This window comes from Kwoniella dendrophila, chromosome 4, assembly GCF_036810415.1.
Source record: "Kwoniella dendrophila CBS 6074 chromosome 4, complete sequence".
In the NCBI taxonomy this organism is placed as follows: domain Eukaryota; kingdom Fungi; phylum Basidiomycota; class Tremellomycetes; order Tremellales; family Cryptococcaceae; genus Kwoniella; species Kwoniella dendrophila.
Genome location: NC_089479.1, coordinates 2003423 through 2023919, shown reverse-complemented (window position 1 = coordinate 2023919; position 20497 = coordinate 2003423). Strand labels below are relative to the sequence as shown.

General features: G+C 38.8%; 7 protein-coding genes across 7 annotated transcripts; 2 read left to right on the top strand and 5 right to left on the bottom strand.

Moving 5' to 3' along the window:
* Positions 1-6: 6 nt before the first annotated feature.
* On the bottom strand, positions 7-2515 carry L201_003839 (uncharacterized protein; the record flags this gene model as incomplete). The annotated part of the gene is made up of 10 exons (XM_066219590.1): positions 7-161; positions 230-584; positions 782-868; positions 989-1037; positions 1098-1321; positions 1430-1673; positions 1744-1901; positions 1963-2075; positions 2134-2241; positions 2335-2515. 10 exons carry the CDS (start codon positions 2513-2515, stop codon positions 7-9), a joined length of 1674 nt encoding a protein of 557 aa, XP_066075687.1.
* Positions 2516-4862: 2347 nt separating this feature from the next.
* Positions 4863-7448, bottom strand: L201_003838 (uncharacterized protein; the record flags this gene model as incomplete). Its single annotated transcript, XM_066219589.1, has 13 exons — positions 4863-5194; positions 5300-5521; positions 5605-5683; positions 5754-5938; positions 6009-6102; positions 6161-6297; positions 6365-6394; positions 6451-6468; positions 6534-6565; positions 6647-6838; positions 6908-6963; positions 7031-7105; positions 7206-7448. 13 exons carry the CDS (start codon positions 7446-7448, stop codon positions 4863-4865), a joined length of 1695 nt encoding a protein of 564 aa, XP_066075686.1.
* An 836-nt stretch (positions 7449-8284) lies between these two features.
* Positions 8285-11200, bottom strand: L201_003837 (uncharacterized protein; the record flags this gene model as incomplete). The annotated part of the gene is made up of 9 exons (XM_066219588.1): positions 8285-8318; positions 8390-8485; positions 8593-8724; positions 8802-8877; positions 8936-8977; positions 9047-9561; positions 9655-10053; positions 10116-11021; positions 11142-11200. The coding sequence occupies 9 exons, from the start codon at positions 11198-11200 to the stop codon at positions 8285-8287; spliced, it is 2259 nt and encodes a 752-aa protein (XP_066075685.1).
* A 449-nt stretch (positions 11201-11649) lies between these two features.
* L201_003836 (uncharacterized protein) lies at positions 11650-12352 on the top strand (the record flags this gene model as incomplete). Its single annotated transcript, XM_066219587.1, has 4 exons — positions 11650-11689; positions 11768-11891; positions 11980-12053; positions 12201-12352. The coding sequence occupies 4 exons, from the start codon at positions 11650-11652 to the stop codon at positions 12350-12352; spliced, it is 390 nt and encodes a 129-aa protein (XP_066075684.1).
* A 203-nt stretch (positions 12353-12555) lies between these two features.
* Positions 12556-15359, bottom strand: L201_003835 (uncharacterized protein; the record flags this gene model as incomplete). The annotated part of the gene is made up of 16 exons (XM_066219586.1): positions 12556-12639; positions 12697-12788; positions 12846-12908; positions 12974-13051; positions 13112-13255; positions 13407-13640; positions 13727-13826; positions 13899-13963; positions 14048-14138; positions 14236-14301; positions 14369-14428; positions 14506-14562; positions 14647-14715; positions 14780-14889; positions 15033-15084; positions 15174-15359. The coding sequence occupies 16 exons, from the start codon at positions 15357-15359 to the stop codon at positions 12556-12558; spliced, it is 1551 nt and encodes a 516-aa protein (XP_066075683.1).
* Positions 15360-16188: 829 nt separating this feature from the next.
* On the bottom strand, positions 16189-17390 carry L201_003834 (uncharacterized protein; the record flags this gene model as incomplete). The annotated part of the gene is made up of 5 exons (XM_066219585.1): positions 16189-16302; positions 16384-16780; positions 16865-16961; positions 17032-17260; positions 17319-17390. 5 exons carry the CDS (start codon positions 17388-17390, stop codon positions 16189-16191), a joined length of 909 nt encoding a protein of 302 aa, XP_066075682.1.
* A 969-nt stretch (positions 17391-18359) lies between these two features.
* L201_003833 (uncharacterized protein) lies at positions 18360-20444 on the top strand (the record flags this gene model as incomplete). Its single annotated transcript, XM_066219584.1, has 8 exons — positions 18360-18768; positions 18836-18943; positions 19009-19165; positions 19230-19338; positions 19400-19729; positions 19796-19930; positions 19997-20258; positions 20326-20444. 8 exons carry the CDS (start codon positions 18360-18362, stop codon positions 20442-20444), a joined length of 1629 nt encoding a protein of 542 aa, XP_066075681.1.
* Between the last annotated feature and the right edge of the window lie 53 nt (positions 20445-20497).

Sequence of the window (20497 nt, the reverse complement as noted above, 5' to 3'; positions counted from 1 at the left end):
TCGAATTTACCAGTTCTTGATTTGGTAGACAACTTTCTCCTTCCAGGTCAAAGATCTATAGTGATCGTCTTCTGGTGATTCATCATCGATATCGTAGAATTCTCTTGCGCCTGAAGTGAGATCCATCTCGGCAGGTTTAATAGCTTTCGTTCGGTATACAACTATAGTACGGCATAAAATCACAATTAGTTACTTTAGGAGTCAAAAGCAGATCACACTTTCAACTCACTCTTGTAACCGAAATAAGCGATAACGTAAACGGGGATACCAATATAGTTGGTAATGAAAGTCTTGTAATCGAAAGGCATAAAAGCATCGAAACCTTTGAAAATGCAGACTAAAGTGATCATGAACAGCCCAAAGTAGGACAAATATGGCTCAAACGGTGCCTTGTAGGGTAAGGTATCTCTTGAAATTCCTTGAGCTTTCATACCCCTCATAAAGGCGATGTGTGAGGCTAAAATGGATACCCAGGTTAAACCACCCAAGATCGTAACGGTGTTAACGAAGTAGTTGAAGATCTTCAATGCATCTGCTGAAGCTACAAGGTATGCTAAGCCCATAAAGCAGCCAGTGAAGGCAAACTTTTTTGATGGGAGAAGTCAGCTCTGGACGTCGGTGAGTCATCGAATAGTCAAGACAGACGAAAATGTGAAGGAAACAATGGTCAAAAAAAACCAAGAACGGGCGTGTACATGGTAGAAGGGGTACCGACGGCGGAGGCGGCGTAGGCCGAGAAGTGTTTTCTTATAGTTGGCATATATGAATAGTAAGAACTTACTGCAACCCATGGGACACCTCGTTTGGTACATTTAGTGAAGATTCTAGGAGCATGACCATCTTTAGCCATACCGTATAATGTTCGGGTCTAAGATTCGGTGTACAAGTTCAGGGTCAGCTATCAGTGATGAAATTGCCGATCGCAGGTGAAAGGAGAAAATATTGATGGGGCGCAAAGATAGTCTTCAACCTCGAGCCGAAAACTTACAGCGACATATTGATCGGAATTGGCGGCAGAAACTGTAAATAGAAGAATACTGGCAGGGCATCAGCTGACAGAAACGAGCGTTACCGCAATCGATGTTAATATGACTCACCAAGCATTGATCACAGAAGGTAAACCTTTGATTCCAGCAGCCTTTATAGCCACGACGAATGGGGAAGCAGAAGCACCTCCTGAAGTACCTTTTTTGGCAGCTTGGGCGAGTAGTTGAGAGTTGGAGTCAACAACCATACCAACGATCAAGATCCCCAGGATGTAGAAGAAGATGATTCGGAAGAAAGTCTTCTTGATAGCGGCTGGTACGGTTTTTCTTGGGTTCTATTAGGTAAAATCAAGATCAGTGAGATATCTTGATAGTTCTGTGGAGGGCAACGTAGCAAAGCAAAATGAAGAGGAAGATAAGCAAGGCTAAGGGAAGGTGCATACCTTGGCTTCACCGACTGTGATAGCAACTAATTCTGAACCGGTGTAGGCGAAAAGAGCGAGAACCATAGCATTCCACCAACCAAGGAATTTACCCTTATCTCCAGTCACCTTGTATGGTTTGAAAGCTCTTCCATGTTTCCAATACGCGAAACCAAGTCTATCTTGACCTGGTACACCACCTAAATCGATAATCAAACCGAGTAAAATGAGACCGGTGAGGGTAATTATTTTGATGAAAGAAAGCCTAATATTGGGAAAATCCGGTTAGCCTTCCTGCACTAGAGGTGGAATTGATGCGGATCAATAGTATTCACCAAAATTCCACTTCACCAAAGGCTTTAACACCTAACATATTGATCAGAATCACGAAAGCGATAAGGATAGTGACCCAAGCAGCTTTATTGATTGATGAATTCCAATAACCAATGACTAAGGAACCGGCCACGATTTGATTTGGGGAAAGAATGAGATACTGCCACAAAACATCCGTCAATAAGTCTCACAACCAGTTGAATGATAGGTTCTCAACTCACTTTACATAGATAGATAACAGCAGTAGCGAAACCAAAAGCGTGGTCTACGCATCGCGTGGCATGGCCGGCGAAACCTTTCTTGGTGGGATATTTCGTACTCATTTCACCTAGAGCTGTCAAAAATGTTCAAAATTAGCTTTTTCAGTGTCGCTGTCGATGCATGGAGCTCACCTAGCAACACAGCAAAGCAGACCACACCCATTATACAGTAGGCCACGAAAACAGATCCAGGTCCAGAACGAGCTATAGAAGTACCAGAACCAATGACTAAACCAGTACCTAAAGAATCGAATCAAGAAGATCGAAAAATCGGAAGAAATCAGCGGTGGTGGAGGTTCAAGGACCCTTGTGAGTATAGTGGTGTATACTTACCGATAGCGCCACCGATAGCAATCATACTAATTTGTCTACTCTTCAAAGCTCTAATGGTTTCTTCCTCTCTAGGTTGGATATCTTCTCCACCGACGGCACCATCATAAGTGTCTCCTGGAAGATCTTTCTTCTCCGATAATTGCTCGAATGGCATCGGTTGATTGTATCTGTCAATAGACATGTTGAATGATTGATTGTTGATCGGGCGTGGTTTCTTCTATATAGTGATTTGGCTATATATATAAACTAACTAGATCAAGTAATAAGAACGAAATTTCGAGTATGAGTAAAAAGTAAAAGAATAGGAGGGGATGAAAAGTTAACGGTGGGAGTGTGAGATGCATTTGATTATATATGATTTGATGGGAAGATAAAGGAAAAAAAAAGCTTCTTTTTGTTTTACTTTGTGAGGGTACAGTTTGAGTGTAGTTATGGAGTGCGTGCAGTATATCTCATTATTCGTAAATACATCCCACTGTACGTACTGCATATGGATGTGATATCAAGTGATCGTTATCTTTTTTGAATTTGATTGTGTGTATATCGTTGAATCTCATCGGTGTTGGTCCCGTTGCCTTGGACCCTTTTGGCCCCTTTTCTCCTGGTAATTATGCTTCATGGTGATTCATTCATATTGTACCCGTGAGCCGGCAGGAGGGGTTGATCGACAAAGGGTTGAGTGGGATACGAGAAAGGGCATTGACATGTTAGCGTCTTTTGGTTGTGGAGAGAGATAAGGTAAATTAACTGAATTCAGAGCTAAAACAACAAATGTAAAACTGTGCCTGATTACAACACAAGATGGAAATTCGAGATATGATCCTGAAATTCGAAATATTCAGAAAGGATTGCGATAAGCTATCAGCAAGGTATACGAAGAGAATAAGCAAGTGGTTTTAGCATGATTCATCCATGCAGTACTCCTAGTTCATGTCTTAGAGTCTTTTCAATGCAAATACGAAAATGTGCCTTGAAAGTGAAATGAAAAATTCGGTTAAAATGGACATCCTCTGTTATTTTGGCCAATTACGGGTACATACGTTATCTTTTGATTGTCTTGGCATTAAGTTGTCTATTTTCAATCGTGTGAGACCGCATGGTGCTTTGTTTTTTCCCTGTTTTTTTTAGATAGCATCCGCCGGACAGTCTTTCTCCTTGACATGTACGATTGGCAAGAAGGCTTGTAATCATTCCCCGTGGATAGAACGCTCTTATCGACAATGTCTAATGTGCGGTAAGTAAAGATAGGTTAAATTGCGTAACAATACATAATCAAGGTCCAGATTAGACCACTACTGGGATTGTAAGCGCCGATCCGGGGTAACGTGAACATAACCATGATCCGAGAAAATGCCAAAATAAAAACACAAAGATTTCCAAATACCCGAATTCCACTTGAACAAAACAAGATCCAAGTATTCGAAAATCATGAAGATATTTTCGAAGAGCGACAATGTTCACACAAAAGTTAAGCGAGCTGTAAAGTTATCGATAGATCTGTTGTTCCCCCAAAGAGATCATTTCAATTTATCTTCTCATGTACAGTACATGGGTCAAAAACAGCTGAAAATCGTCTAAACTGATCTAACTTAAGTAGAAACGCTAAACAACATAACTTTGAGGGATTTTTTAGACGAATTACCAATATGTACGAATACCTGTAGGGGATAAGATTTTCACAACACAGCTATCATACATATTACACTAATTGCATGAATTTTTGCACATGACATCCGCAATCCGCATGAATGGCTTTCTTCGGCCGTCAGGTCTATTGGTACATCGAGGAATGTGGAGAAGTAAGTTGTTTGATGGCGAATATGCATACCAATATGTGGGGAAATAATTTCTTAATTCAAAAGAGATGATCAAATCACTTACTGTAATATCTGAGAAACCGATAAGTACTCAAGTTGCCGAAGATATTCGAAAAGCATGAGTGGATCATCCGTTACAATATCGAATCTAATCTCATCCTCAACCGCATTCGAAAATGTCTTACCATCTTCTTCTCATGGGATCTTCTCGCTCATCTTCAAAGCAGATCTAATATCAAGCGAGAAGTGTGATCGAGATTGACTTATGGATAAGCTTGACTCCATGGGGCAATCTGACGCACAATATCAATCAGGGGACGTCAATTACGCTGAAAGGGTATGTTTTACATAACGGAAGAAGGAGAGGGGGTTGAAGCTAAGCGAGGAGAAGGATTCGGAACACTGTAAGAGAGATCTGGAACCAGGGAGAACGGACCTGCTTGTGATCTTGCGCAAGAATATAGCGTTCCCCGCTTCGTCATTTGTTGCGAAAGTGATGGAAGGATCGGGATCCGTGAGCAAGGTACAATCATGAAATTTTGACAGATTCAGCTGGGAATCTGCTCTTATCGCTGTTTACTTCTAGGTGATATCGCACACATGCTACATGCTGATACAAGATACCATGCTACAATCGGTACATGCACTCAACGTTTCTGACCGATCCTATATTCAGTTTCTTCTTTCTAACGTGACAACAGATTTACTCCTTTACTCCTTTTCAGAATGATATTGATTATAATTCTCATATCGAATAACCCCTTGATCATATTTAGTACCTCTTAAAGCACTTTGAGGACCCATTGATAAATCAACATCTTCACTTTTAACAAATTTAGTCTTCTTGACGACTTTCCATCCAATAAAGCATAAAGCAATTACGGGAAGCGTAACGTATGAAGCGAAGAAGTCTGAGACACTGAATCCACCAATGAAACTTGCGAATCCATTGAAGATTAAGATAATTGAGAAGAAGATGACACAAAACCAAGCTAGGTATGGTTGGAACCAACTTCTGAAAGTTAAATTATGTCTGTCGATACCTGGTTGATTATAAATTGAGCATCATCATCAATTTTTGCCTTCCCTTATTATACTTAACAATTGAGCAGAGTAGTTGTAGCGATGGTGGTGATGTGCCGACTCACCTTGAACTTTTAAAGCTTTCTTGAATCTAATATAACAAATACAGATTGAAATCCAAGCAACCAAAGAACTTAATGCTGATAGATTACTCAACCAAACGAAACCTTGATTTGCACTGTTTGATACACTTAAAAATGCTAGAAGACCAAAACAGAAACTGACTAAAACACCATATAATGGAATACCAGCATTTGAAGTTCTCAAAAATATTTTAGGCATTGCTCCTGCACGGATGAAAGTATAACGCGATCATCAGTAAATCGTCATATCGTTGTTTGACGGTATCAGCAAGTCATCAATCGCTCACCTTGTCTAGCTAAAGCCATTAATGTTCTAGAAGTAGCATACGTATTCTCGTTTGAAGCTGAAAGAGCGGATGTCATGACCTTTGAGGATTTGCAGAAAACAGTCAGTTGAATTGCCCTCCTGCGAGTCATCAAAATATTTATGACTCACAACAGCATTGATGATTGAAGGTAAAACTTTGACTCCGGTTTGTTTACAAATAACAACAAAAGGCGAACTTGCAGCTGTACCTCCTCCTAAAGCTACAGCTGAAAGAAGATCAGGTGATTTTTGACTGATATTAAGACCGATAACCAAGGTGGACAACATGTAAATACCGACGATTCGATAAAATACTGCACATAGACAAAGGATGTGAATAAGCCAAAAGCGTTTTGTATGAAATAAGATCAGGTCATAGCTTACCTGTCTTGACAGCCATTTTCATGGTCTTTCTAGGATTATGAGCTTCACCAGCTAAAACTGAAATACCTTCGATACCACCATAACTAAAAGCGGCCTAAATAGACAATCATAACATTTAGCCTGTGCAAGATCTTAGCGCGACGATGACTTACTTTGGTAAGAACTGCCCAGAAACCTAAGAATCTGGCTTTCGAAACAGGTGTAAGATCCATGAATGTATCATTGAATGGTTCATTTTTCCAATATCTTCCACCAATGTATTCATGTTTAGGAGGTATCCCACCGAGATCTATCATATATTGGTTATGAAAATCAGCAACTGCGGTAAAATGTATAATCAAATCACTCAAGCTTACCGGCAATAAGACCGAAAAGGATTAAACCGACTACAGCAAAAATCAGTTGATGACCTCTATATTCATAAAATACAATCATCGCTTACTGAGAGTAGCGAGTTTGACTATAGATTAATAACAGCGATTATTATTAGCCATTGATTCGGACCAGATGCTCGAGCTCACTCACTTATAGCAAATACGAATTCAACCTCTCCAAAGCTATCCAGGACGAAAAACAGCAAATCGGATCAGCTTTATTCCAGAATGGTGAGAAACAGGACAGTTACATGGTCAACTTACTATCTAACCCCAACAACGTTGATAGCAACACAAACAACCAAGAAAACAGCAATGTAGATAGGTACGTGTGCAGTATTGTCATCCCAAAATCCAATCATCACTGCGATAGCAGACATCTCTGCCGGGATTGCAAGACCGACTTGTAGAATGTAATTGACACCCATCATGAATCCCATAGCTGGATCGACGTATCTAAAGAGTTTTGATATAAGCTTCGATGCAAGAATAATTCAAATTACGCCAAAAAAACAAAAACCTCACTTGTTACCGAAATCTGTCATTCCTCCTACATTTGGTGCAAATACACTCATTTCACCCTGATGATCGGCAATTCCTTATATCAGTAACAGCTCAATATAGATTTTTTCGGATCTGGCAACTCACCAAACACATCATCATACACCCAACAGCTAAACCAACGAAAACATAACCAAGCCAAAATCCAACTGGACCACCTTTCTATATACCATCATTTTTAAATGATATCGGAGATGAGCGATACAGTAAATATTGTGAATTTCTTCCCCCTTTAAAGCAGATTGAATGAGCATTGACTTACAGCTAAAGCAGCACCTGAACCTAAGAAAAGACCCGTGCCGATTGTACCAGCAATAGCAATCATAGAAACAACCCTTGGTTTCAAATCTCTTTTCGTACCAAATTCACCTTCATATGTATGTGCTAATTCTTCATCATCAATTCCTCCTACCATTGGATTCTTGAGATTCTCAATATCATCGTGGGCTGGTACAACGTTTGTTTCAGGTGTTATACCATGCATTTCTTTTCTTTCTTCTGCCATTATGGGTTCGCTGAGATCTTGAAGTTGAGGCTTGGTAAAGATAGTTGAAGTAAGGAAAATGTGTCATCTGGATCTGATCAAGATAGATAACATTTATATATCTCGCAAGGATATCGATCACATCTGACTACCCCGCGATATTACTATTGTTGTTGTGGGTTGAGCGAAACATTTTTAGCGTCTTTTCATCTTTGATTAGCAGAACACAGTACGAGTACCAAAGTCTCTTGAGCGTTAACGTCATCAGAAGAATAAAAAGGAATTGCAAGGTAAATAACGGGTGGTGAAGAATAGGGAGCTAAATATATCTTTTTTAGGTATCTATGTAAGCATACCAGAATTTAGTGTATCTCTGTCCAATTATAGTAAAACAGGCAGACAGATGACTTGTTCGGGATTCAACTTTTAGAGGTTAATCCGGCAATTAATCGGGAACCAATTTTAGCAGGGGTTAGCTTCACCCTTAAACCTGCCCACCTTGTCTTCTGGGATTCCCCCTTAACAGATACCTTGAGTTAACGTACACCACGAGGTTTATACTCATTCTACGGGCGAACCAAAGTCGATCATTACGAAACCTATTCATTTCACGGAAAACAAAGCGCTCAAACTGATGAAGAAATTCCTCAAGATCATGGGATCAAAAAAACTGGATCTCATAGCGGTCAAACGAAGGTTGATTTATTCTGTTCTGATGTAGGAATTTCCATTGCGCTCTGTGAAGTACCTACAATACAATAGCTTGAGCGCTATCCGATGTTTTCCGCCCACTGCATATACATACACACATGAGATACAACGAACAGTTCCCTTTATTACATCGACTGACACCGATTTTATACATTCTGTGAAATTGCTGGACCTGCCAGCCTAATATGGTAGTCGTCAATGTCAAGGGATCAGGATAAAAGCGGTAACCAGTTGTAAGAGATATAACTTACAAGGCATCCAAACCGATAGTATCCACCAAAGAATTCAAGAACTGGTCCAAGTAATGATCATCCGGCGGAGGCGGGAAATCAAGGTTTTCTTGTAACCTATTGACAGAGTTGAGCGAGGTTGACAACATGAGATCAGCGTTGATGTCTACCATAAATAATTCTCCTATGCTGAAGTGATACACTAAGCACAAACGGTAACTCACGGTAACAAAGCAATCTCGAATTCTGCTGCATGACGAGTGAGTAGAGGAATAAAGTATCTAGCTCTAGAAGTAGCTAGTCGAGCTGCATCCCATTGATACTCGTTCATGTAGTTTGTCATGGTCGAAATGAACCTATCGAGACGGCATGAAAGATCAGCATTTACCGAGAAGGCGCTCAACAAGCCATAAAAGTATACGCATGAACATACCGTCTCAGCTGGAATAAAGCGGCTTGCCATATCGCATCCACTGCCTGATCAGTCCGATCTGAAGCTATGATGACCCCTGTTTATATGTAGTGACTATCAGACTGAGAAACCGATCAATTACAGAATGAACTTACGTATCAACAGCGTCAAGCAGAACGATAGCATGAAAGGTGAATCTGTGTGATTGAAAGTAGCAATTAGTACATTGTTCAAGTTAACGCTCTCACGGTGAAATGTATACCTACGAGAAGACCAATAACCTCCCAGGTCATCGGGGCTCAAATGATATACGAAGTTTACGATATTTTCACAAGCTGTCAAACAAGCTCTTTGACAAGCAATTTCTACTATCGTATCATTCCTAGGTGTTTCCTTGTTGTCTTGATCTTGATTATTATCCCAAGCATCTCTTACCACGATCAAAGCTGAACCTAGATATATCAATTCTAAAGATTTAATACCTGGGGGCGATATTCCATTACTGGCACTAAGCACATTCAAGATATTGTAATTATCTATGTTTTGTTTCCATCTATCAAGTCTTGTTGCTATTCTTGACAAATTATCAAATCGACTTTCATTGATTGTACAATTACAGCATGTTTGGTTTGTAGGGGACTGCAGATCACCTAGAATGGTAACCAATTCGCACAAGAATCTAAAGGCAATGAAAGATGGTGTAGAATCGGAGTCAATTGTTGGCAGTGGTACGGAATGTGAGAATTGGATGGTCTGTTGACGTCCAAACGTAAGGCATGATCTGTGAATCATATTATAGTTGTTAGCGAATTTACTATGTTGAAGCTTGATATAATTTATGTTTGAAACCCCATCATATTGGAGATGTACCTACAGCTTATCATAAACAGCTAAAGCCCACCAAAGATTTATCCTTAAATCCTTTTCCCATTGCGGTATATTCCAATCTTGAGGATTTTCGTGTAACCCTAACAGTCTAGCTATACTAACAGTAAGACCTAAGACGATAAAATTACCTGAAGGATTTATAGCTTCTCTACCGTTCAAATCCATTATACAAAACTGTAATGTCCATAGTCTTGCTCTGGGTGGCTGTTTTCGCAGGAAACTAGTTGTGATTAAATACGCTTGTTGATGATATTGTCTGAGTGAAGGTGTATATATTAACCCAGCTGTTAAGCATAAACATCTTAATGTTTCCGGTATTTTCATTATATCGTTTGATATTCCTTGAGGAAATATGGGTAGTCCCTGACCTTCAATTTCGAAAAACCTGTAAAGCGATAAAAAGTAAGTTACTTATAAGGGTATTGCAGTCCACCCAGTTTGACTTACTTTAGCACGATACTGTGGGCTATATGCGGTCCTATCAACTCTTCTAATCTATCCCAAGCATTCATATATCCACCAGTAGATTCTGGACCGTAAGGTAGACTCTTATAAAACACAAATGAAACTGTCGATGAAACTTTCCGTATCCTTATACCAGGTATACTAGGTGGTGTAAGTCTATGATCATCTTGAAATCCACGAGAATGGATAGATGTAGTATCATCATAAGCTAGATTGTTCAATACCAAAGCATCTCTTTCTGATGCTGTTCCAACTAAATATAATTCCTCGTCTTCTGCCGCTTCATCATCTAAAGCTAAAACTAATCCTTGTTTACGTTGTACTTGTTGTCGGGTATATTCCGTTTGCGATGATGTATTCTGACATTTGGCATGAAGGATATTACTGATTAAATCATTTGTTGAAGTTGATTGAGCGAAACGTGCTGTAGTTGGTGGTATATAAAAGTTTGAAGAAGAGGATGACGGTTGCTGATTCCAGTAAGGGTAAGAATCATAATTTGAAGCTGATATAGGTGTACTCCCGGTTCTGACATTTGATGAATATGTATGGCCTGGTTCACTCAAGTTGGTAGGTGAGATATCATTATAATGAATTTGTTGTTGGGAACGATTATTTACATTATTATTCCTTATCATATAGTTTGAGGGACCAGCATGGTTATTGGATGGTACAGTAGACATAGATTCAGATGGTGATACTTGTTGTTGAGTTGGACGAGAAGGAGTCGTTATTGTAGATGTATTACTTGTTACACTTTTCCTACCAGGTTTCTGTCTTTCGTGTAAAAATGTACATTGTTTATGAGTTTGTACACACAATGTACATGATCGCCCTTGTTCAGGTATGACACATCTCTTTCTACGTGTTCTACAATTATCACATGGTCTATATATAACAAACAAGACGTTCCATGTCAGATGAATATATTCATATAGGACGTAATATGCACGATGTACGATTTCGTTGTTGGTGGTGGGGGAAATGTCATAGATATTGATAACTTACCGAAGTTTACGAGCACGATAAGCCCGGATATTTGGTATTTCCTGTGTATCATCCGCCATTGCTTTGGCTGAGTCCAAGAGTTGTTGTTTGCCAAGCGGATGATCAGTGGTGGACAAGTATAGTATGTTGAAATAAACCTAGAACTTAACAACAAGCTGAGCGATAGATAGTGTAATTGTTCCGCTACAAGCTGGATGAAAGTTGTTTATTTAGGCAAAGCACTGCTTATGATAATTGCACGTATGGTGGTAACCTTTCCCCCACTTTTACTTTTCTTCCCCACTTTGGTTACCCTTAAATAGAGTGAACCTTTTGCGACGCTCAAAAGTAGACGCTTAAACACTTTATATGTATACTTGAATATATTTCATGTTCTTTTATCTTCTTTCAACTTTTCATTTTTCTTATACTTATTCCATTATACAGCATACAGTGTAACAAGATTGAAATCAACAAAATAACTCATCGCTTAGCTACATCAAACCAAAACACCCCAAAACATATCAAAATGCCAGCTGAAATTCAACACGTTACCGATGTCCCAGACAGTAAGCCAATTTCCTCTAAGCTGTTGGCAGAGTCAATGCATCGCATACATGACAGCTGATATTTAATTGGACATCCAGTGAAAGCCGTCCCCCACTTACTTTCACCAGCAGTCAGATTAGGGGATACCCTATACTGTTCAGGTCAAACACCAATTGACGGTACAGGTAAAGTTGTTGACGGTGATATCGAAGAACTTACTGCGTGAGTCGAGTGCATTGTATTTCGGTACGGGTATCTTGCTCAAATATGTTGAAATCTGACAAATCTATCTCACTTTTTCATAACATAGTCAATGTATTAAAAACTTAGAAAAAGTATTAAAACATGCTGGTGGTAGTTTGAATGATGTTGTTAAAGTCAACAGTGAGTCGCCGGGGGATGTAAATCATCATTATTATCACTTCTAGATCATACTGCTTTCAAATCGCCTTTCCTGCCCCATCTCCCCCATGTTGCCTGAATGAACGATAGTGATATATTACATACTAATTCATGCATTTTACCTTTCAGTTTTCCTCAAAAACATGGACGATTTCCCAAGGGTTAACGTAGTCTACGAAAAACTCATGCCAACTCCTAAACCAGCTAGATCATGTGTACAAGTCGCTAAAAACCCAGGAGACGTTAGAATTGAAATCGAATGTATCGCTAGAGCACCATAAATAAGGTTATAACTCCTAGATATCCGGCATAATCAATCGATCATTTTCCATGCATGTTATTCATTAGATTACCTCAAGTCACTTTCGATTTTAATTCTTATATCGCTACATACACGCCTTACGGATAAAAGACTTAATTACCAGAAAGCATTCTCTTTTATACAGATTTTCTCAAAGATAACTCCTACTCTCTATCAAACAGATCAGTAGACATATCTAAACGCTCTTTTATTTTGCAAATCAGTCAAATCCGCGAATGCTTGGTCGTGATCAATTTGTTCGTTTCCCTGTCAAAAAGTAATCTAGTAAGCCGAATATAGCACTACGCGTTATCAATAACTTACAGGCTGTTCGGTACCCTCGTGATCGCGTCGTCGTACATGATTTCTTCGCATAAAGATAACTCTGAGCACTAGAGTCATGACGATGAAAAAAGCTAAGAATCTCATTCATCAGCCCTCTGTCAAATACCGGTAAAAGAGATTGCTCCTACCATATAGTCCGATATGAACAGCAAAAGCAGTTTTGTATCTAGGTGCATCTTTGGTTCGGAATACTAGAATGGCAGATATCAATTAAGCATACGATATGAGACTCATAACACATATCTAATATACTCACCTTGTGGACCAATAATACAACCAGCTCCATAAGTTACGAAAAGCATAGCTGATACACAGGCTTTTTTTGTTTGACCAGCTACAAGCAACATCTTCAGCTTCCGAACCATGACACGAGAGTCACGTTGATCGTACTTACCGATGTTTCGAGTTACAATACTATACAATAAAGATCCAGCTGCAATGACGAAATTGGCAAAGTAAAATGCCAATAACAATCCAGGTGCGGTTTTAGATGAAACGGGAACAGTTAATAGAGCGATGGTACCAGCCATGGCGATGGCTAATCATCAATCAAATAGATTCAGTCAATCATATATCACAAGCAAGCGCAAAGGTTGTAGGAGCAAAATGAACGTCAAGAATGGCGGAGGCAATGTGTGAGGTGGGAAAGGTAAGTGATAGAACAGAAATTAAGCATAGCTTTGACTTACACATGGTACCAACCAATACTAAACAAGTTTGATTTGTCCATCTTGCAACCCAAGCGGTACCGAAAAAGATGATGATTGAAAAACCACCTTGAGCTAAATTAAGTAATTGAGTCTGTCTAACTGAAAATCCTAAACCTTTTACGATTATGTTGGCAAACACAGCTAATCCATTAACAATGATAAATCCTGCAATTTGCATGACCCAATAACACCATACCGCTGGATCTTGGAATGCTATCATCGTAGCAAAGTTTATTCAGCATAAGCCTCACAGGTGAATTATGACAGAGCGTGTAGTGTGATGCTGAGCTCAGACTAACCTTCCCACATTTGTTCCCATTTCCAACGGGAGTCTTGTACACCTTGCTCATTGATTCTCAATCTCTCAATGATCATAGTCTTTTGTTGGTCGGTCCAGCACTGGAAGGAAAATCATCATGGGATCAGCTATCATTCGCCAAAATGTTCGAAATACCCATCATCTATACCTACTTTGGCTTTCATAGGTGAATCAGGAAGGAATATCAATGTCAAAACACCAACAATAACGGTGAAACCTGAATTTCGAATAGGTGACAAGATTAGTCATGGATATAGAGTTTACCAAAAATCAATGGCAATCCCAGCGGAATAAAGCTTACCACCAACAATAATGAACAAAGCTTGCCAAGTATAAATAGTTGGCGAGGACACGTAAGTGAGTCCAAAGGCGACCAACCCTGAAACACAGAGCTGGATTCGAAGACTTAAGTCAATTTAATCTTATATCTCGAAGACATCGATATAGCAAGACTGAACATGTGACATGTAGTCGTAAAGCTCTACTCACCTGTACCCCTTGCATACCGTACCAATAAGCGATAATTGTAGGATGTTCATTTCGTCGATAATACATCTATAGAATCAAGCAGGGATTTCAGTCATACGGAATTTTTTGGAGTAGAAGGTTTAAAGGAATTTACCGTTGTAAGCAACATCAAACTAGGTTGTACACCAGATTCGAAGAATCCCAAAAGGAATCGCTATTAGCAGAACGATCTATTAGTATCAACATCCTAGAACAACCCCTCTGGGTGATGTACTATTGTCTTCAACTCACCACTGCCATGAGACCACCAAAGTTCTTACATACAGCATGCATGCATACCATTGTACCCTGTATTTCAAAATACGGTGAAAGATATTTCAGCTGTGCTCATACATGAAAATACCTGTCCCTATGATTTAGAATGATACTCACCCAAATGATAACTAAGATACCTAGAAATTTACCTAGAGGGACTTTCTGAATAAGCCTGTTGACGGGTATCTAAATATAGTTCAATATAAATATCAGTAAATCGCTAGACAACGTTTTCAAGATAATGACTTACTTCTCCAATGAGATAACCAGCATAAAGAATCGTACCTAAAGTACTATATTCTTGACCTTTTAGATGTGTATCCGCTTGGAGACCCATTATAGATGAAAATGCCAATGTAGCTAAAATGATGAACATCCGATTTTGAGCTTCAAGCCCATCTGGCGGACTAAGATGTCATTGGAATACATGTTTGCCTTACCCTTATCAACTGTAGATAATTGTCAGCGACATACAGAATGTTTCGTTATACGATAAAACTTACAAGTTTGACAAAAATAGATCAAAAGTAAAAATGGCATGATTCTGAAATCCACCTAAGCAGCAGTAATGATTGAAATATCCATTTTAGCATTTAGGAAAGTTGGATGGGAGAATCGTTTCGGAGCGTTTGAAATTCACTCACCATCCTTTTGATCTTCCGATTCAACTCTTCATCAATGACTAATGTCGGATCAAGGTATTTAGCAGTTTCAGCATCTATTTTACCATGATAGACATCTTGTTTCTCTTTTTCCAACTTATCATCTACTACTGGGTTGATATGATCGTGATGTTGAATTTCTGCTTTTTCCTGGTTCGTGTTCGACATTATGATTTCAATTCCTATTCTAACAGGGAGCGAACGTATTATGCAATTAGGCTGAATGGGATAACCTGGGGTATGGGGTAAGAAGGCGGGGGCATAAGAAAAACCATTGTATTCACTATGCTCTTATAACTTGTATGATTTATCGATACTATAGCTCAGTTAGACCATTTAATCCGGAATTATGGTATATCTTTATTCCATGATAAAATGAACGATCATATGACTCATGTTGATAAAACGGGCAAATAAAGTTGATTGATATGGTGAGGAACCGAGTGAAAAATGAGAGCCTTCATTTGCATCCGGTGCATTGTAAAAGAAGAAGATTGCAGAAAGTTGAAAGACGCTAAAACGAAAGAATAGAAACGTGAATTGAACATATGCAAGAAGGATGTCAGAGGTTAAAGAGGTACACAGGCAGTTTTAGGTTATCTTTTGCTCTTTGCTCACCTTGACCGGATATGACCGGACCGCATCCGACTATTCTGATAGCTCATGCTCATATCACCATCAACATCCTTGAACAATTCCGCGATCGTGAAACATTGCATACGGGCATGATAGTAGGTAAAGTACATCTGTTTATAAGCAGTGAAAGAAGGGATAAGAAACAGGATTATACAAGAACAACCTGGCAATTGGCTTTGCTTAAGCTGTGTAGATAGTGGATAGTGTACGATCAATCAGCTTGATAGTTCGATCGTCTTACTAAATATATTGCATATGGTTATTATAAAGCAGGTATGGATATTATAAAGCAGTTATATTTATTATAAAAGTTGGAAAATCATTATTGAAATATCGCTACATGTTCTATCTTTCACCCTTATTAATTTCGATCCTTGTTTTTGTGTCTCAATAGGAAAGTTCTGAAATCTTCCAATTCAGGTATTTGCTGTTTGACTTCATTTATAGGTATGTTATAACCGTTTTCCTCAAAGAACTAGATAATAAGCGTCTGATAAGTCAAGTCTCCTATTTTTCTCTTTCTCCTCATCAGGAATTGATATATAGTTCGACTCACCTTAGCGAATTGTTTTACAATCGGTACGAACTGTTTCACTGTCCAAGCTAATACCGAAGGTGCGAAAGAGATGGGTTGACCATAGACTTCTTTATACACTTGTTGAATTTCTTTAACTGATAATTCATCACCTGCTAATCTGACTACACCTTTATTCCAATTTGGACCGTTGATAAAAGCTAAAGATCCTGCTTTACCGATATCTTTTGAACTTATTAATTGATGTTTTTTGTTTGGATTCTTATAATATGTATATTTTGACCAAACTGTTCTGCCCATTTTGAATTGAAATTCTACATTTGGTAACCATATATCCATGAACTGTACAGGTCGTAAGATTGTATATGATATTGGTAATGATTTTATATAATTTTCTACAGTTCTCTTACATTCAAATCTAGACAACGCAAATGTGAATAAGTTAGCTTCAACCCATATAATTTCCGACTGTAGAATAAACGTATTCAACGAAACAACTCACGTAGAAAATCCTGTATCTTCCATTCCGGCGAAATCTACTGATGAGTATACTATATGTTTAACCCCAAATCCGACTGAAGCATCCGCGATTGCTTTACCTGTAGTATATGGGATAATCACGTTTGTCAATATATCAAGATTTCATAGTACAAAATTTCCTTTACTCACCTTGTTTTATCATAGTCGCATCATCAACGTAGCCTTGTACACTAAAAACTCCGTATACTCCACCTTTGTGTAAACCCAATGATTGGAATACTTTGGAAGGTTCATCCATACAATTGTCTGCGACTTGGACGACTTGGACATGAGGAAGTTTGGAGAGGTATGTCGAAGATGAAGACGATGGATTACGCGATAGGGCGATTATGGAAAAGTCATCGTTGGGTGATAGTGCCTAAGCGATTAGAGGTAATTAGTTCAGCTTGAAACGGTAATTACGAATAAGATCTTACCTCTATCAACCCAGTTCCTTGAACTCCAGTTGCCCCAAAAACAACTATGACTTTAGAAGAAGAAGAAGACATGTTATCGAAATTTAACTTTCGGTTGTAGAGCAAGCTATTTAAGTGATTCGTGTGTAAAGGGGGAGATGGATTGATTGATAGAAGACGATTGCTGGGAGATTATCATCGTCATTCGTCATTTGAACGAGCTTTTATACCTTTTTCTGGTCGACATCGGCGAGGTGATGTTCTCAAAATGGTTTGATGAAGCCGAAGTACGAACATTGACATTACATGTGAGAGTTCCAGGTGGTTGCGGTGATATATGACCGTTCGTTATCATCTCGCGTAATCAGTTTATCTTGTGGCTGACGATGAAATGAAACGCGCATCTTCCATGACCGTTGACCCATTGTAGTGAGGAGCTGTCGTGCTTGGTGAGATTATAACAAGGTCTAGAGCCGTAGGTTGTCTTCGGTCGATACTTTTGATAGCATTGTGGTAATACGAAAGAGGTGATGACCGATGATAGATGTATATGTATCAAAACAACGATAAATTGAAAAGAACAACAAGTGATAGTCAAAAGGTGTTTATTTATAGATCTACTATTAAAGGTATATATATATAATGATTTCACTTACCCACGGTGTATCTTGTACAGCATACAGTCAAATGTTTTGATATATAACGGCGCGTAAATATGTATAAATAAGCGATAGACCATGGATATCAATATTCATTTATCATCATTCACCTGTCTTCTTTGTCTTGAACAAATATGCGAAAGGTTTCTCACTAAATTTTCATTTTCGTATCGATCTTTCACCTTATCAGCTATCTAGCTTACATGAACCACAACAAACATGTGATTGCCGGGCAGAATAGATTCTTTCTACCCGATAAAGAACAACAATCAATAACATGTGAAGAATTGAAAACTTGTTATCTCAGCTATCTATCGTAACTTTTGATCTTTCTTTCTCAGCTGAAAGCAACATCCATTCATTTGCTTCTAATTTCCAAGATAAGGTAATATAATTACTCAACATGGTAGTAGAAGAGACTGTACCTTTGTGGAAACAACGAGCTAACGCTCTCAAAGAGGAACTTGATAGTTGCATACCTGAAGAATGGAAACTGAAGACTTCACCAGATTCATTACCTTTAAACACTATCAATATCGTTTCGGATTCAGGGATATTGAGTAAAGAAGAACTAGGAATCATTTCAATTGACGCGACAGATTTAGCTTCGTCTATAGCTAAGAAGAAGTATACTGCTGTGGAAGTCGCAACAGCTTATGCTAAATCTGCTGCTATAGCTCATCAAGCAACCAACTGTTTATCACGTTTCTTCCCCAAAGAAGCTTTAGAAAGAGCGAAATGGTTAGATGAACAATTACAGAAGAATGGTAAACCTGTTGGTCCTTTACATGGTGTACCTATTTCAGTTAAAGGTATGTCACCCAAGGAGAAGTCGTACAAGTATATTGAATACTGACAATCATGTTCATCAATCTATAGATCACATCGGATTAAAAGGTCAATTAGCTTGTATAGGATTCACAGCAACCATCAGAGAAACTATAGCCGATTCTCTCCTTGTCGCAAAGTTACGTGAAGCTGGTGCCGGTAAGTGCTTTTTTCAAGCTTACAATAGCAACTGAAGATCATTCTGACCTATTATGATTAATCAGTCTTCATGGTCAAAACATGTGTACCTCAAGCTGGTATGCAATTAGAAACAGATTCTTTCCGTGGTCCAACTCTCAACCCTTACAATAGAAAACATACGCCAGGTGGAAGTAGTGGTGGTGAAGCTGCTCTGATAGCTTCAAAAGGTGGTGTGTTAGGGTGAGCGTTTCAGCTGATGTTCAAGACACACACCGATTGTCAGCTGATTCTGCATATTTATTAGTATTGGAACCGATATTGGTGGATCCATTAGAAATCCTTGCGCGCATGTAGGTATTTACGGATTTAAGCCAACAGTTGGTAGAGTACCTAGAACAGGTGGTGACGGTATTGTGAGTAAGATCTTACCTTCTCCAATGAGTTGCGGGTCGCTGATATGGTAATCTATTGTAGAGTGCTTTCTATGGTCAAGATACAATCTTAGCAACAACAGGACCTATGGGTCGATCTATTAGAGATTTAGAATTATGGATAACTTCATCAATAATGAATGAACCTTGGAAAGATCATCCTTCCGTATTGAAGATGCCTTGGAGAAAAGATGAAGTTGTATTTAAGAATGGTAATCTTCCTAAAATTGGTATAATGTGGGATGATGGAGTTGTAAGGCCTCAACCACCCATGAGAAGAGCATTAAAATATACCAAGGAGAAATTGATCAAAGCTGGATTCGAAGTGATTGATGTATTACCTTATAAATCTGCTGAAGCATGGGATATCACAGTAAGTATTCCCAGCGGTTGTTTGTTAAATAACTATGAATCTAATTTAACATTTGACGTTCTACAGAGTTCCCTCTACTTTAGTGATGGAGGAGAGACCAACAGATCAAACGCCGCGAAGACTGGAGAACCAATCTGGCCGCTTACAGAATGGATCATGACCCAAAGCACTAAACCTAGGACAGCCGCAGAGGTGATGGAAGTCAGTGAAGTACTGCGCTTTCCATGGTTTACTCATTATGTCCTGCTAACGATCTAATTTATGTAGCTCAACTTGAAAAGAGATATCTTTAGAGCGGAGTATCATGCATATTTCCGAACTCTCGATATCGATGTAATGATTTTACCTCCTGCTCCTGATCCTGCTCCCAGATTAGGTACATCCAAATATTGGAATTATACTTCACTTTTCAATCTGGTTGACTACCCAGGAGGTACTCTACCTACTGGACTCCATGTGGAAAGTACCGATATCCCAGATGAAGCTTATGAATTTACTGGCAAGTCTGATAAGGAAGTTTGGGAGAATTGTGAGTTTACGACACTGAATTGATTTCATCTGAGAGACTTGGAACTGATCTGATTTCCAAATTTCAGATAACGATGTAAATGATTTCGTCGGTCTTCCGCTTGGTATACAAGTAGTCGGCAAAAAATACGAAGATGAAAAAGTTTTGGAAGCTATGAAATTGATTGAAGAAGCAATTCGGGCTTAAGCATACTCTGCTTACTCGTATATACTGTACATATGATTACACATAAAGAGATA